General features: G+C 42.4%; 1 protein-coding gene across 1 annotated transcript in view; it reads left to right on the top strand.

The window, feature by feature from the left end:
• Window positions 1-18,509, top strand: part of LOC140186439 (coiled-coil domain-containing protein 183-like) — a 63,153-nt gene that overhangs the window by 31,884 nt on the left and 12,760 nt on the right. Inside the window, exons 5-7 of the mRNA XM_072240710.1 lie at window positions 303-407; window positions 7,526-7,648; window positions 9,871-9,981. Of these exons, the coding sequence (XP_072096811.1) occupies window positions 303-407; window positions 7,526-7,648; window positions 9,871-9,981 (339 nt within the window). The remainder of the gene's footprint in view (window positions 1-302; window positions 408-7,525; window positions 7,649-9,870; window positions 9,982-18,509) is intronic.

The following is an 18,509-nucleotide window of genomic DNA, read 5'->3' as shown; positions in this document are numbered from 1 at the left end:
GTCAACACATCCTTTCTGAGATATGGGGCCCAAAACTGTTGACAGTACTCTCAAGTGCAGCCTGACTAGTGGCTTATAAGGCCTCAGTATTATCTCCTTGCGTTTATATTCTATTTCCCTTGAAATAAGTAGTCTGTGGCTTTGTTTCTGTAATCCTCAGTGCAAAACTACCTAACTTTCTTGTTGCAGAAAATCTATGACCTTTCACCTGGTCCCCAGTATGAATTTCCTCAGAAGAGTTATCCTCACCTGCGTTCGGATTGTTCTCTCCAATTGCTCTTTATTCTCTTCTTTATTTGTAGACAATCCGTCAGATTGAGAATAAAATAGAGAAGATGGATACTAAAATCCGTGTTGCGAAACAGATTTATCAGATGTACCAGGACATTCTGGAGTGTTTGCACAGGGTGAGTGAGGGAATGTGATCTTAATATCGACTTCAGTGTTTATACAGTTGCAATTATATTAAACGTTGCAAGGATCTTACACCTGGCATTCAGATAGTTTACAAAAATTGCTGTTATTCTGTCCAAACACACATGGCCCTGTCTCTTGAAAGTGTATTAGCCCGGCTGAGTGGAATTATGGAACTTGCACATTACAATGGAAAATAGTGGTTTTTTTATTGGTTGGTATGGATATGTCATTGTATAATTTTGATATGCTGTACTGCTAGACAGATTTTGTGACTGTATAGTATTGGGGTACATTATTATCAGGTTCAATATCACTGGCCATACCTCATGTTTATGTCATGAAATTTGTTTTCTGGCAGCAATACATTGTTTAACACCCTGGTTAAGATTTTTACTGCTGTGCTGTAGGTATTTCATTTTAGCAGTTCTGTAAGAGCAGTCTGTTCTACTTTTTACCATATTTGGGTTTGAGCTAAAAGATAAGGAATGTCGTTTCAGCCATTCAGGTTGGTGGAATTGGGAGAACGCTGGGCAGAGAGGTTTTTGTGATGGACACTGGTGTGTGTTGAGATCTTTTTGGCGGAAGCTGGGAGAAGACAAGCAAGATGGCTGAGGATGCCATCTCTGTTGGACAAGGTGCTTTGTGCAGATGAATGGCTTCAAGGAGAAAGGACCAATACTCCCCTGGGGGAGCCTGTTTGTACGAGATAGATTTTGAGCAACAGTCAGAAGGTGGTGTGTGTTTTCACGCAGACCGTGGGTCCAACATGTGAGTTAAAGACAACTTCAAGATGAGCTCCAACTTAGTGCACATTTGGTCCGCGTTAACTGTAATGGGTCTTTTTTATTTTTTTTTCTTTTTCCTACTAACTTCGATAAAGCTGAAATTTGTAACTTTACTTTCCTTATAATTGAATGCAATATACAATCTGTTATTTCCTGCTGACAGCTAATTACATGGGGGCAATATAAGCACAAATCCAGGTTCGGGTGATCGAGACATCCCAACTTCCCAGTTTTGGTGGAACCCAAGTCATACCGACACTAGGCGAATGAAGTCTGAGAAAGGTGGTTTTCTCACCGCTGAGTCCACTGGTTGTTAGTGAGGGGCTAACGAGTCGCATCTCAGTAAAAAGGGGTGTCAATTGCAATACATAATATAAAAAACATTAATTGTAATAAGAAGTATATTTTTAAAAATTTCAAAATTAGTACAAGAAAATAGTGAGGTAGTGTACATGGGATCTTTGTCCATTCAAAAATCTGATGGTGAAGGAGAAGTTGTTCCTAAAACATTGAGTGTTTGTCTTCCGGCTCTTCTACCATCTCCTAGCAATGAGAAGTGGGCATGTTCTGGATAATGAGGTTCCTTAACAATGGATGCCTCCTTTTTAAGGCATTGCCATTTGAAGATGTCCTCGATGCTGGGGAGCTAGTGCCCATGATGGAGCTGGCTGAATTTGCAACTTCTGCAGCTTCTTCCTATCCCATGCAATGGCCTTTCCATGCCAGACGGTAATGCTTTCCGCAGTATATCTGTCGAAATTTGCAAAAATCTTTGGTGTCATACTAAGTCTCTTCAAACTCCTAATGAAATATAGCTACTGTTGTGCTTCTTTGTAATTGCATCAATATGTTGGGTCTGGGATGCCTGTAGATCTCTACAAATGTTGACACCCAGGAACTTGATACTGCTCACCCTTTCCACTGCTGATCCCTCGATGAGGACTGGTGTATGTTCCCTTGACTTCCCCTTCCTGAAGTCCACAATTAGTTATTTGGTCTTACTGACCTTGACTGCAAGGTTATGGTTGTGACACCACTGAACCAGCCGATCTTTCTCACTTCTGTACACCTCCTTGTCACCATCCGAAATTCTACCAACAATAGTTGTGTCATCGGCAAATCTATTGATGGCGTTTGAGCTGTGCCTAGCAGTGAGCTAAGCACGCATCCTTGAGGTGTACCAGTGTTGATGGTCAGCAGGGAAGAGACCTTATTTCCAATCAACTCTTACTGTGGTCTCCTGATGAGGAGGTTAAGGATCCAGGTACAGAGGCCCCAGTTTTGGAGCTTGTTGATTGGTACTGAGGGTATGATAGTGTTGAACGCTGAGCTGTAATCAATAAACACTAGCCTGGCATCGGTATTGCTATTGTCTCGGTGGTCAAAGACCGAGTGGAAAGCCAGTGAGATTATATCCACTGCAGACCTATTGTGACGATAGGCAAATTGCAGCAGATCCAGGTCCTTAGACAGGTTTTGATTCCAGACATGACCAATCTCAAAGCAATTCATCACAGTAGATGTGAATTCAACTGGGCAATAGTCATTGAGGCAGTTCACCCTGCTCTTCTTGTGCATTGGTATAATTGTTGCCCTTTTGAAGCAGGTAGAAACTTTCAGGTTGGGTGAATTGGATTGAGATAGAACTGCCATGACTGTGTACCACAATCTGCCATTCAGGGTCCAGCAATTTTAAATGTCATAAAAACAACATTGCTTACTGCAGCAGTGAGATTGAAATTATCCTTGAACACTCCCACCAGTTGGTTGGCACAGGTTTTCAGTGCCCTATCAGGAGCACCATAAGGGCCTGACACCTTGTAAAATTTAACCCTCTCGAAAGCTGTTCTGATGTTGGCTTGAAAACAGAGATTACAGGGTCACCAGATGCTGCAGCGATTTGCAAAGGTGTAGTTTTATTCTCCTTCTCAAAGTGTGCATAAAAGGTATTTAGCTCATCTGGCAATGAAGCATCATAGTCATTTATGATGTTAGGTTTCACCTTTTGGGGAGTAATAGCATGCAAACCATGTCAGAGCTGACGTGCATCTAATTCCGTCTCTAACTTCAGTCAGAGCTGTATGTCTTCAAAGGCACACACACCCACATAGGCCTTGATGAAGTCGGTGACATCTGTGGCGTATTCATTCAGATTCAAAGATGTATCCCTGAACATTGTCCAGTCCACCAACCCAAAGCAGTCCTGTAAGCATTCCTCCACTTTCCTTGACCATACCTCCTTGGTCCTCACCACTGGTACTGCAGTCTTGAGTCTCTGCCTGTATGCTGGGAGTAGAGTTAGAGCCTGGTGATGGGACTTTGCAATGTGTGGGCTTGGGATGGCACTGTAAGCATCCTTGAAGGTGGTATAACAATGGTCAAGTGTGTTGACTCCTCTGGTTCTACAGGTGATACATTGCTGATAACTGTTCAGAGATTTCTTCAAGCTGGCCTGGAATTCCGGGCAATGATTGGGAAGGCATCAGGGCGCGCTGCTTTGTGACCGCTGATCATGGTGCTCAGCTCCTCTAGTGCCTGCCTGCCTGTCATTGGACAGAGGTGGAATATACACCTTTACCAGGATGACGGTGGAAAACCCCCTCAGCAGACAAAATAGGTGACATTTGAATTGAATGCATGATGTTCCAAGTCATGTGAACTGGACTGAGACAAAACTGCCATGTCTGTGCACCATGTTCTGAGGTCTGGGGTCCACTGATTTTGAGGATCAATAGATTTTTAAACATCCTAAGACAATGTTGCTTACTGCAGTACCCATAGCTGTGACTGTAGATTTCAGCTGTCGTAGTCCTAAATGAGAATACTTGTTGATTCCCATCGGAGCTGCACGCGGACAGTCGGCACTTACTGGTGCCATCAGTTTGGGGTTCTGTATTGGCTATTGCTATGTAATGCTGAAGTATCATATTGGTCAGTATAGTCTGTTACAGTATAATGCTGAGGCACAGTACTAATATGGCTGGGTCTGTAATTGGGCAACACTGTTATAACACAAGTAGATAATATTGAATTTCAGTTGTTGGATATGGCTCTGTCCCTGTACAACACAGGGGCATAGTGGCCTGATATTGTATAAAATTAGGGGATACTGGTCTGTTACTCTACGATAATGAGGTCCAGTGCTGATGAGAATCGTTCTGTCACGTTTTGATGTGGGCACAGTAAGACCCACTGTATGTCAGTTCTGGTGGGGAAAGAACTATCATGAAACTTCATGTTACCTAGTACAATGAAGAAATAAAACCACTGGTCCATAGGTAGGCACGTGGCCAAGTGGTTAAGGCATTGGACTAGAGATCTGAAGATCGTGAGCTCGAGCCCCAGCCGAGGCAGCCTGTTGTGTCCTTCAGCAAGGCACTTAACCACACATTGCTCTGTGACAACACTGGTGTTCCCTTGGACAACATTGGTGTTGTGGAGAGGGGAGACTTTGCAGCATGCCAGTCTTCCATACAACCTTGCCCAGGCCTGGGCCCTGGAGAGTGAAGACTTTCCAGGCGCAGATCCATGGTCTCGCAAGACTAACGGATTTAAATAAATAGGTAGGCACTATAAGGAGCCAATTCACCCAAATACTGTAGTTTGTATTTCTGGAGCATGCCCTCAAATGGATTATCAATGCATCCAAATTGTAATGGAGAAGTAAGCTGCTCAGATTAATAATTTCATCCATGAAAATAAGAAATGGGAGCAGAATTAGGCTATTCAACCCATCAGTATGTTCTGACATATCATCATGGCACCACCCTGACTAATGAAAATTAAACTCCACTCTGATTAGTTAATGCTCAAGCTTATGATTCATTGGGATCAGTGGCTATTTGATCCTAATATTCCTGTACCACATTGTACAATCCATGTGAAATTCCACAATCCAGGCCCCACAATATCAATCTTTACTTAACTTTTAACCGAATCCTTAAAGTTACTTTAACACTGATAACACCTCTAGTGTTGGTAGAGTTGCTCAGTGCAGAGGCCACGCAAAACCAGGCCTGGATTCATGCTCCAGCAAAGATGGAGAGATGTGTTCTTTGCAGGGTTGAGGTTGGAGTGCCACAAGAATGACAATTTCTCTCAAAATGCTGCAAAATACAAAATGTAAATTGAATTTATATGAGAGTGAACAGTTTCCCTTGAATAATTTGGTACCAATTAATACTAACCTTCCTTTTAAAATTCTAAGAAATCAATTTACCTATTTGGGTGTAACAATTACTAAGAATTATAAACACCTATTTAAAGAAAATTTTCTTACCTTAATGAAATATGTGAAAATGGCACTATCTAGTTGGCCACCCCTCTCTCTATCGTTGGCTGGACGAATTAATTCTATTAAAATGAATATTTTGCCTAAATTTATATACCTTTTTCAGGCCTTACCTGTTTTTATTCCTAAGTCTTTTTTTTGATTCTCTTGATTGAATTCTATCTTCTTATATATGGAAGAATAAACAAAGTCCACTTTCAAAAAGCTAAAGAGAATGGAGGCTTAGCTTTACCAAATTTTAGGTTCTATTATTGGGCAGTCAATATACGAAATCTTACATTCTGGTCATATTACATTAACCGTGAAGACTGTCCAGTATGGGTCTCTTTGGAAGCTAATTCTGTTATGAAATTTTCTATTATTTCTCTTCTTGGGTCCTCACTTCCTTTATCTATAAATAAATTAACTGACAATTTGGTAGTTAAGCATACTTTGAGGATCTGGCTACAGTTTAGAAAATATTTTGGTTTATTGAGATTTTCTCTCTCTAGTCCCATTTTGACTAATTTTTTTAAACCTACTACTGATGTATTTTTTAAAGAATGGGATAGATTGGGTATTAAATGCTTCCAAGATTTATTTGTTGGAGGGAGTCTCTCTTCTTTTGAGCAACTGTCAGTTAAATATAACTTAGCAAATACCCACTTTTTTCAATATCTACAGATTAGAGGCTTTCTGCGATCTCAATTACATACGTTTCCTATGAGTCCTGATAACTTAATAGATGTAGTTTTTAATTTGAAACCTTTTCATAATGGCTCAATATCCAATATTTATGGCATGCTGTTGGGAATGAGAGAGGCTCCTTTAGACAAAATTAAAAAAGCCTGGGAACAGGATTTACAGATTTCAATTTCTGAAGAGACTCGGAATGTAATTTTTAAATTGGTTAATAGCTCATCACTATGTGCTCGTCACTCCCTCCTACAATTTAAAGTGGTCCACAGGGCTTACATGTCTAAAGACAAGCTATCTCGTTTTTATGCGGATATATCTCCCTGTTGTGACAGATGTAACAATGGAGAGGCTTCATTAATTCATATGTTTTGGGCATGTCTGAGTCTTGAAAAATACTGGAAGGAAGGATTCCAAACTTTTTCTGTACTTTTTTAAAGTGAATTTTAGGCCTAATCCTTTGACTGCCATGTTTGGTATTGTTGGAGAAAGAGGCATAACTTTGGAGACATCTGATTTGCATGTATTGGCCTTTATTTCTCTCAAGACTAGGAGGGCGGTGTTGCTTAAATGGAAGGACAATGTTCCACCTACTCATGCTCAATGGTTACGTGATGTTATGTCAAGCTTAAATTTAGAGAAGATCCGTTATTCAATTTCTGATTCTAATCAAGACTTTCAAACACTGTGGGGACCTTTTTTGAACTATTTTCAAAACCTTTGATCCGGCATTAAAGTACAGATGTTGGCTAATAACATAAATCACTATGTGATAAGGATTTTGTTTTTGTCTTTCTTTACCAAACAGCTTCGATCTTAGTAGTGGGTGTAGATTTTTTTTATAATAAAACTATTATAATTTAATTTAATTCATTTGTTTGATTATGAATATGGGATACTGTGATTGCAATAGTATGATTTAAATATAGTGCATTCTGTACTATTCTATTTCTTTTGATTCATAATATGCATCCTCATGAATTCTGTATTCTTCATGAAATTTAATAAAAATATTGAAATATAAAAATGCTGCTTACCCTTTTGATGTCCTATCATCACCTGTGAGAGGAGATCAGAGGAGTAACCAGTGAAAGAAATTGAAAACATTTCTCTCCAGTTCCACTGTTTGAGGTGACCACTCTTTTAAGTCCACATCTGTTTCCCTTTCTTTGTCAGGGGCTTTTCCTGTTCTATTTTAAACACAATGGAAGTATGTCTGTATCTGTTCAGGCAAAACAGCTGCAGGTGTAGACATGCTGAAGCATGGTAGAAACAGGGGCTCTTTGGATTCAGCAGGAGCAGGTTGGGTAGTTGCACCTTATGCCTGATTTGATGTCCTGAGTCTATATGCTTACAGGACGCAGCCTTCGTACCTCAGAAAGTGGACAGCTTCAGTGTAATTGTGGATGCACACAAAGCTGAGCTAACAGCATTAACTCAGATGTCTCGGGAAGCTGCGGAGGCACGAAAAAACATGAGGGTAAGGACCAGCAATTTTTTACTGCACAGGGCACTTCAGATACAGAGTAAATCTGTCAACACTGTTCTAAAAGGAGATGATGGGTAAGATGACAGGAGGGTTTATGGATGGTGGATTGAAAGCAGGTGCTCAGCAAAGTAGTCATCTACTCTGTCCCCTGAGGTGGAGAAAGATTCAGAAAGAGATGGTTCAGAGATGAACCATATGCAAGTGAGAGCACAGTGGAAATTTGTGGTAAAAGAAATGCAATTTTTGAGTTCTGCTTAAGTATAGGAAGTTGGTCTTCCTTTCTTCTATTGCCTCATATCTTATGTTACCTTCTGGTTAATTAAAAAAACAGTCTTTCAGTATTGGATTTATCATTCATAAATGAGCCTGACATAAGTGTAGGAAAGCTAATGGAAGGATTCTGAGAGACAGGATCTATTTGGAAAGGCTAGAATTGATTGGGGATTATCAACATGGCTTTGTGTGTGTAAATTGTACCTATGAATTTGATTGACCTTTTGAGGAGGTGACAGGGAAGGTTGATGAGGCAGGGCAGGACACATTGCCTACATTGACATTAGTAAGCCCTTTGATAAGTTCCCACTTGGTAGGCTGGTCAGGAAAGTGAGCTTACTAATTGATATAAAATTGGCTTAGTGAAAGGAATCAGAGGGTGGTAGTGGAGAGCTGTTTTTCAGAGTGGAGGTCTTTGACCATTAGGGATCGGTGCTGGGTCCCCTGATATTTATCAGATGTATAACTATTTGGTTGAGAGTGTAGGTGGCGTGATTTGTGAATCTATGGATAACACAAAGAAATGGCGGTGTGATGGAAAATGAAGATATTGTCCAAGGTTATAATAAGATTTAGATCAACTGGGCAAATGAATGAATTTAACTTAGACAAGTACAAAGTGTTGCACTTGGAGAAGGTAAACCAGGTCAGGACTTACAGTGAATAAAAGGATCCTAGGGAAAGTTGTAGAACAGGGAAACGCTGGAGTACAATACATGGTTTCCTAAAGGTGGTGACACAGGAAGACATATAGCATGCTTGCCTTCATCGGATAGAGCTTTGAATACAATATTTGGCAAGTTATTACAGCTGTACAAGGTGCGTCTACAGTTCTGATTACCATGCTGTAGGAAGGATGTGATTAAGCTAGAGAGGGTGGAGGAGAGATTTGACAAGGATGTGGCTGGAACTGGTGGGCTTGTGATGCAAGGAGATATGGTTTATACTGGAACTGTTTTACTTGGAAGGAAGAAGGCTGAGGGGTGACCTTATTACAGGTTTATGAAATCATTAAGGATGTGGATAAGGTGGAGAGTTACAGTCGTTTACCCAGGGTAGACAAGTCTAAAACTAGAGGGCATCTTTTTAACGTAAAAGGAGAAATTTAAAGGGAAACCAAGGAGCAAGTATTTTATACATTGTGTGGTAGGTATACCAATGAGGTGCCTGAGAAAGTGGTAGAGGCAGGTACAATTACTATGTTTAAAAGACATTTGGACAATTACATGGATGGGAAAGGATCGGGGGGTATTGACCAAACATGGGCAGATGAGATTGACTCAGGATGGCACCTTTTTCGGAATGGATGAGTTGGTAGGTATGTAGGAGTGAACCAGGAAGTTATATAAGGAGCGGTTCCTTTGAAGTGCTGAAGATGGTTTTGCATTCTTGGCCTGGTAGTAACTGTAAAGGATGGTCCATGGAACGTGAAGGCAAGGGGGGGCTGGGTGTGGAAGGTGAATACCAGAGGATTCTGAGCAGGGGGAGGATGAGGGCAAAAGGATGGGAAAGCTGTAAATTGTTAACAATGGTGAAAGGGAAAGCACAGTTTAAGGATAAGAAATTTCTGAGGCACCTGAGTACAACGTTCCATTTTGGAGCAAGTACAATGGAAATGGATGATCTAGGAGAATAGAATGGAGTCTTAGGAGGCAGGGTGAGATGATGAACAGTCTTTCAGTCGGCCAGACTTGGATTCATAATTCATAAATGATTAGTATTTCCTTTGTCCAATCAATTGCATTTGTGACATTTAAAGATCTTTCGCTACAAATCCCTCGCTATGCCTGTTAAATAGTCATTGTTACTTTTTACACTTGATTTCTTACCATTATCTGCATGTTCATATATAATGCATCTTTAGCAAATTATATATGCATTGTTTGAGATGGTACATTTAAGCATATTAAGTGATAATTAACTTCTATTATCGTGCAAAGGTGGAGTTAGATGCTCTGGAAAAGTCTTACAGTACAGAGAAGAAAGAGCGAGATGCCATGCTGGCCAACCGGCGAAAGCTGCTGAGCATGGAGAAGTATGCACTGAAGCACGTAAGTCTGGAGTCACATTGCTTCTGTGCTGTGTCTGGTTTTTAGTTGTCACTGCTATCTTTTTGTGTGATCTTACAGTAGGGGAAACTCCATTGGGCACAAGCCTGTATGCTTTTTATCTGCTGCTGCTCTATCAAACGCATCTAGTGACTATACCTTCGGGAAATTGTGAGTCTTCCCCAACCTGAAGCCCAGGATGAGGCCCTCAGTATCTGCTGCGGCCAGATCAGTGGCATTCAGGTCTGCTGACCAGGCAGAATACAGGAGATCTAGGTATGATCTCCAGAAAGCATCCGGCCTAGATGGGATACCTGGCCAAGTGCTAAAGACCTGTGCTGATCAACTGGCTGGAGTGTTCACTAAGGTCTTTAAGCACTCGCTTCAGCATCCAAGGTACCCACCTGCTTCAAGCAGGCTTCAATTATACCAGTACCGAAGAAGAACGTGGTAACCTGCCTCAATGATTATCGTCCAGTAGCACTTACATCCACTGTGATGAAGTGCTTTGAGAGGTTGGTGGTGAAACGTATCTACTCCTGCCTGAGAAGCGACTTGGATCTGCTCCAGTTTTCCTACAGGCACAACAGGTCCTTCACAGATTGCATTTCATTGGCTTTTCACTCAACCTTGGAACATCTAGACAGCAAAGATGCATATATCAGGATGCTCTTTGTCAACTACAGCTCAGCAGTCAATACTATCATCCCCTCAAAACTAATTAATAAGCTTCAAGACCTTGGCCTTAATACCATCTTGTGCAGTTGGATCCTCAATTTCCTCACTTGCAGACGCCAGTCAGTTCAGATTGGCAGCACCTCCTGCACAATCTCCATCAGCATAGCTGCACCACAAGGCTGTGTACGTAGACCCCTGCCCTACTCGCTTTATACTTATGACTGTGAGGCTAAGCACAGCTCAAATGCCATATTCAGGTTTGCTGATGACACCAGTGTCATAGGCCAAGTCAAAGGTGGTGACGAAGCAGCATTCAGGAGGGAGACTGAAAATCTGGCTGAGTGGTACCTCAACAACAAACTCTCACTCAATGTCTGTAAGACCAAGGTGCTGATAACTGACTTTAGGAGGAGCAAACTGGGGGTTCACGAGCCAGTCCTCATTGGGTGATCAGAGGTAGGGTGGGTCAGCAACTTTAAATTCTTTAAATTCCTTGGTGTTATCATTTCAGAGGATCTGTCCTGGGCCTGGCACATAAGTATAATTACGAAGAAAGCACAGCAGTGCCTCTACTTCCTTAGGAGTTTGCGAAGATTCGGCGTGGCATCTAAAACTTTGACGAACTTCAATAGATGTGTGGTGGAAGGTATATTTACGTTGCATTTCAACCTGGTATGGTAACACCATTGCCCTTGAACAGTAAATCCTACAAAAAGTAGTGGATACATTCCAGTCCATCACAGGTTAAGCCCTCCCCACCACTGAGCACATCTACACTGAGTGCTGTCACAGGAAAGCAGCATCCATTGTCAAGGACCACCACCACCAAGGCCATGCTCTCTTTTTGCTGCTGCCATCAGGAAGAAAGTACAGGAGTCTCAGTACCCACACCACAGGTTCAGGAACAGTTAATACCCTGTTAACTATTAGGCTCTTGAAACAGTGGGGATAACTTCATTCAACTTCACTTGCCCCATCACTGAATTTTTACCACAACTTATGGACTCACTTTCAAGGACTCTTCACCATCCTGTTGGGTGCGGTCTTTCATTGATTCTTTTATGTTTCTTGTATTTACTGTGATTGCCTGCAAGAAAATGGATCTCAGGGTTGCAAATGGTGACATATATGTAATTTAATAATAAAATTACTTTGTACTTTGAAGAATGTCCAGCTGCACCTACAGGCAAGCTGCCAAGAGCAGTTGCAGCTGAACTGGACTCGCTAAGGAATGTCTGGAATGCAGAAAAGGTGATCGATAATACCCTTAGAAAGTTGGTCACTTTGCATGCAAAGAAAAAAAGATGGGTGGCCACGAGAAAGGGCAGTTAGAGATGCAGAAATCTCCTGTGTTCATTCCCCTCTCAAACAGGTGAGCCAGCTGGATACTGTTAGGGGATAACCTCCTTGGGGAAAACAGCAGCAACAATCCAATTCATGGCACTATAGAGGGCTTTGTTCTGGACGAGCACTTGAATTGACTCGGTGTAGAAGCTACAGGGCAAGAGCTGGAAGATGAGTTTAATATGGATGGCTGCTCATTAGTCGGTGTGAAGGTGGTGGGCTAAATAGCCTGTTTCTATTTTGCATAATTCTGTGACCTCCCCGTAGAATGTATGAAGTGAATTTAAGCAACACACTCCATTGATAAAGAGATTAGTCCAGGTAGATACAGAGGAATGCCGTACAAGAAGAAATGGAGCTCAGCCTTTCCAGTGTGAAATGAGTGAAGACTCTCATACAGGTAGCAAGAGAACCCTCTCCTAAAGGTGCTGAATTTTGGGGAGTTTTCAAGACTGAGACTGATGAATCTTTGTTGACTGGGGGATACGACAGGATTTGGAGAAGATGCGGGTTAAGATGGTTGAGGTTCTGATCAGCCTGAGTAAGCAAATCAAGGGTTAACTTTTTAACCAAACATTTTCACTAAAAATCTCTTTTTTTAAATCAAATTCAATGTTACTTCATCAAGTGTTGTTAGCTCTTTAAATTATTTAATCTGCTTGTATTGCCCAGTGGTACATCTTGAGTTAACAAATGGTCTCATTCCCTGTATGTTCAAGAATGGAACTGTCAGATCAGGTGGACCCATTTTCTAGATTAATTTGATATATCATCCAAAGTATACATCTCCAACATCTTCCCATATCACTATTGAATATCACTCTCACTAAACATGTTGCTGACTCTTGCTGGATGGCTTACCCCCCAGTTGTCAAGCATAACCTCACTATATCACTGGCCATGTAAATCACTGTCTCCAAAAGGTGCCTCCTTAACACAATACAATGCATTTTGAAGCCTTATCACACAATGAACAAAATGTGTAACTCCCTTTCACAAAGTGGTGGAACTGTTTGTCTCACCAAATCCAACCAGTCCTGCCAAACTATGAATAGCTCTACTTTGCCTTTAAGACAGGGGCCTAAATCTCCTAACCTCTGATAATGTCAATCACAAATTTATTAAAATTTGATTAGCTTCCAGTCAAGATGACACCAGGCTATGATATCTATTGAGGTCATACCTCAGAGTTGGTTGTTTTTTAGGTTCATATGGATGGTTTTGTTTACAGCACGGGTTGTTAGGTGACAGGTTAGGCTTTAGAATCCTGGTCAAATCACTTTCCGGTAGTAGGTCAGTGGATGGATGACTGGTTGGCAGGTACTGAGGACAAAGATCAGTGATCCCTGTGGTCAATGACCAAGGCCAGCGGGCCCCATGGATGAGGGAGGGCCGATGAACCCTCCCCCCACCAACCCCAGGTCAGCTTATCCCAGAATTGGAGTCCAAGCCAGCAGGAGGGTCGGAGTTCAAAGTCCCATAATCATTAGGGCCTGCAGTCAATACCAAAGGCAGTAGACTAAAGTCAGCAAGTTCAGAAGTTGAGTCAGATGGTCAAAACTCCTGGCTCAGTGTGCCCAGAAGTCGGAGAGCTGATGTCTGCGAGTTGAGAGTCCAAACCAGGGACCAGAGTTTGCTGGTGCAGGAATGTGTGGTGGTACTTGCAGGCTGCCCCCAGTACATGTTTGGTTGCGTTGGTTGTTGATGCAAATGGTGCATTTTATTGTAGGTTTTGACATACATGTGATAAATAAATGAATCTGAATCTAAATATGATCGTTCCATACATAACATATATTGGACCTGGTGGGTATATTCATGCACGAAAAGCATCAAAAACTAACAAAACCTCAAGTTGTTTTCAAAAAGGACTGAATATCTTCATTGCTCAGGGTCTGTAATTTGTGACAATGTCACACCAAGTAACTCAAATTTACATTGTGAAACACATTTTGTCGCTACTTTGTGGTACACTGCCCAAAAAAATGACAAAAATCAGACTGGCAAACCAAATCACGTATAACTCATGCTCAGATGTTCTCAGGGCTGTATGGACCAAATTCAGTGACATTCCAATTGAATAAAGATCCAACAATTGTCAGAATTTTGTGCATCATAGAAGGTCTTTCTCCCTGATGAACTCAAAGAAGAAGTAATTGCCTGCTTCAGTTGCAAAGTTAATACCTTTCCCTTTCAGATTGATGCTTCGTCTCTCAGATCAGGCAGTAGAGAGTCATCAATCAGCGGAGTCAGAATGAGAAAAAATATTGCAGGTAAATCAGATCTGGTAAAAGATACATATTGGGTATTAAGAGTATGGTATTCTCTATAAATACAAAGCAATATGAACAGTAGGAAAGCAAATCATCCGGCCCATTTCCATAAGACCATAAGACACAGGGGTAGAATAAGGTCATTCAGCCATCGAGTCTAATCCACCATTTGCTCATGGCTGATTTATTATCCCTTTCAATCCCATTCTCCTGCCTTCTCCCTGTAACCTGATACTTTTACTAATCAAGAACCTGTCAATCTTCACCTTAATCTACCCAATGATTTGACCTCCACAGCTGTTTGTGGCAATGAATTCCACAAATTCACCCCCCTCTGTCTAAAATTCCTTGTCATCTCTGTTCTTAAGGGATGTTTTGTGAACCATCTAACTCCCATGTTCTTTCCCTCTGCTTCTGCGAGTCTCATACAAATGCCTATCCGATTTATATTTGCAGGGATTCTTTGATTCTTTTCTCACCTGCCTTAAAGCTACTAAATTCCAGATCATAACAGTTAAACGTAACAAAAGACTTATTTGTCATGTCCCCCTTAAACTTCTTGGCATGTGTATTCCCCATCTGCTGTCAGGAAACATCCTTCCTGTGTCTATTCCACCTAAATAAGTTATGATCCTCTCTACCTCTCAGCCATTACTGTAAGGAAAACAACAGCTACTTCTCCAGTCTAACCTTGCAGTTGAAATCCTTCAACCCTGGAACCATTTACGTAAATCTTTTTCATTCCGTTTCTTGGACCTTCACATTCTTGTTAAAGTTTGGTGACTGGAACTGAAAGCATTGCGGCCAAGGCGTTACCAGATGTTCTTTCAACTTCTGAAACAGCTTCTGTGCATCTCTTTATGACTCCGAGGCCACATATATTTCACTAAGTACTCTGTCAACATGCCCTGGCATTTGGAAGGATTTAGACACAAGTCCTGTTCTGGTACAGTTTGTTGAACTGTGGTGCATATTGAATCTCCATATCCTCTTTGTCAAAATGTGTCACTTTGCACTTCTCTGTATTAAATTTCAACTTGTACATCTCCCCAGTCAGCCAGCCGATCTAAGCTTTTTAACCTTTTGTTTCTATTGTCCCCATTTCATCACATGTTGTCATCTGTAAAAATGAACAAAAATGAAAAAAATGAGCATGTTCGAACTCAATAACAAAAATGTGGAATTACTGGTTAAAGCAGGGTAATGAGATTGCAGAACTTTATAAATGTAATAAATATGACAGGTGTGAAATATGAGGGTACAATTACGGTGGTTTCCAGTTAATTGGGCCATTGGTTAATTGGGACAACCACTTATATGGGACAACTCTTAAAGATCAAAAATTAATTGCGAAAATAGCCAGGATTCCCTTCAATGACACGACCGTGGTGGGTCTCATCGACAAGAACGATGAGTCAGCACACAGAGAGAGAGGTGCAGTGGCTAACAGACTGGTGCAGAGCCAACAACCTGTCTCTGAATGTGAACAAAACAAAAGAGATGGTTGTTGACTTCAGGAGGACACGGAGCGACCACTCTCCGCTGAACATCAACAACTCCTCCGTAGAGATTGTTAAGAGCACCAAATTTCTTGGTGTTCACCTGGTGGAGAATCTCACCTGGTCCCTCAACACCAGCTCCATAGCAAGGAAAGCCCAGCAGCGTGTCTACTTTCTGCAAAGGCTGAGAAAAGTCTATCTCCCACACCACCATCCTCACCACATTCTACAGAGGTTGTTTTGAGACCATCCTGAGCAGCTGCATCACCGCCCGGTTCGGAAATTGCACCATCTCGGATCGCAAGACCCTGCAGCGGATAGTGAGGTAGCTGAGAAGATCATCAGGGTCTCTTTTCCCGCCATTACAGACATTTACACCACACACTGCGTCCGTAAAGCAAACAGCATTATGAAGGACCCTACGCACCCTTCATACAAACTCTTCTCCCTCCTGCTATCTGGCAAAAGGCACCGGAGCATTTGGGCTTTCACGATCAGACTATGTAACAGTTTCTTCCCGCAAGCCATCAGACTCCTCAATACCCAGAGCCTGGTCTGACACCAACCTACTGCCCTCTACTGTGCCTATTGTCTTGTTTATTATTTATTGTGATGCCTGTACTGTTTTGTTCACTTTACGCAGTCCTAGGTAGGTCTGTAGTCTAGTGTATTTTTTGTTGTGTTTTTACATGGTTCAGTGTAGTTTTTGTATTGTTTCATGTAGCACCATGGTCCTGAAAAACGTCTCGTTTTTACTGTGTACTGTACCAGCAGTTATGGTCGAAATGACAATACAAAGTGACTTGACTTGACTTGCAAACACGAGGAAATCTGCAGATGCTGGAAATTCAAGCAACACACATAAAAAATGCTGGTGAACGCAGCAGGCCAGGCAGCATCTATAGGAAGAGGTACAGTCGACGTTTCAGGCCAAAACCCTTCGTCAGGACTAACTGAAAGAAGAGATAGTAAGAGATTTGAAAGTGGGAGGGGGAGGTGGAGATCCAAAATGATAGGAGAAGACAGGAGGGGGAGAGATGGAGCTAAGAGCTAGAAAGTTGATTGGCAAAAGGGATACAAGGCTGGAGCAGGGAGAGGATCATAGGACGGGAGGCCTAGGGAGAAAGAAAGGGGGAGGGCAGCCCAGAGGATGGGCAAGGAGTTATAGTGAGAGGGAGAAAAAAGAGAGAGAATGAATAAATAAATAAATAGTGGATGGGGTACGAAGGGGAGTTGGGGTATGAATGGAAGTTAGAGAAGTCAATGTTTATGCCATCAGGTTGGAGGCTACCCAGATGGAATATAAGGTGTTGTTCCTCTAACCTGAGTGTGGCTTCATCTTGACAGTAGAGGAGGCCATGGATAGACATATCAGAATGGGACTGGGACATGGAAGTAAAATGTGTGGCCACTGGGAAATCCTGCTTTCTCTGACGGACAGAGTATAAGTGTTCAGCGAAACAGTCTCCCAGTCTGTGTTGGGTCTCGCCAATATATAGAAGGCCGCACCGGGAGCACCGGACGCAGTATATCACCCCAGCCGACTCACAGGTGAAGTGTTGCCTCACCTGGAAGGACTGTCTGGGGCCTTGAATGGTGGTGAGGGAGGAAGTGTAAGGGCATGTGTAGCACTTGTTCCGCTTACAAGGATAAGTGCCGGGAGGGAGATAGGTGGCAAGGGATGGGGAGTAACGAATGGACAAGGGAGTCGCGCAGGGAGCGATCCCTGCAGAAAGCAGAAAGAGGGGGGAGGGAAAGATGTGCTTAGTGGTGGGATCCTGTTGGAGGTGGCGGAAGTTACGGAGAATTATATGTTGGACCCGGAGGCTGGTGGGGTGGTAGGTGAGGACAAGGGGAACCCTATTCCTAGTGGGCTGGCGGGAGGATGGGGTGAGAGCAGATGTGCGTGAAATGGGAGAGATGCATTTGAGAACAGAGTTGATGGTGGAGGAAGGGAAGCCCCTTTCTTTAAAAAAGGAGGACATCTCCTTCGTCCTGGAATGAAAAGCCTCATCCTGAGAGCAGATGCGGTGGAGACGGAGGAATTGCGAGAAGGGGATGGCATTTTTGCAAGAGACAGGTTGGGAAGAGAAATAGTCCAGGTAGCTGTGAGAGTCAGTAGGCTTATAGTAGACATCAGTAGATAAGCTGCCTCCAGAGATAGAGACAGAACGATCAAGAAAGGGGAGGGAGGTGTCGGAAATGGACCAGGTAAACTTGAGGGCAGGGTGAAAGTTGGAGGCAAAGTTAATGAAGTCAACAAGCTCAGCATGTGTGCAGGAAGCAGCGCCAATGCAGTCGTTGATGTAGTGAAGGAAAAGTGGGGGACAGATACCTATATAGGCTTGGAACATGGATTGTTCCACAAAGCCAACAAAAAGGCAGGCATAGCTGGGACCCATACTGGTGCCCATGGCTACACCTCTACTTTGGAGGAAGTAAGAGAAGCCAAAGGAGAAATTATTAAGAGTAAGGACTAATTCCGCTAGATGGAGGAGAATGGTGGTAGAAGGGAACTGGTTAGGTCTGGAATCCAAAAAGAAGCGGAGAGCTTTGAGACCTTCCTGATGGGGGATGGAGGTATATAGGTGTGGTAAACCATATATATATATGTTGTAACTGGGTTAACTGTCTGGACATGCCCCTCTGCTGACTGCTCCTGTGGCTCCTCCCACAGAGTCCTGTATAAAGGTGCTTCGCCTTGCCCCTCCCCTTCAGTCCGGGGGCAGACACTCAC

The sequence above is a fragment of the Mobula birostris genome, chromosome 22 (genome assembly GCF_030028105.1).
Source record: "Mobula birostris isolate sMobBir1 chromosome 22, sMobBir1.hap1, whole genome shotgun sequence".
Classification (NCBI taxonomy): domain Eukaryota; kingdom Metazoa; phylum Chordata; class Chondrichthyes; order Myliobatiformes; family Myliobatidae; genus Mobula; species Mobula birostris.
This window is presented reverse-complemented; position numbering and strand designations above follow the sequence as displayed.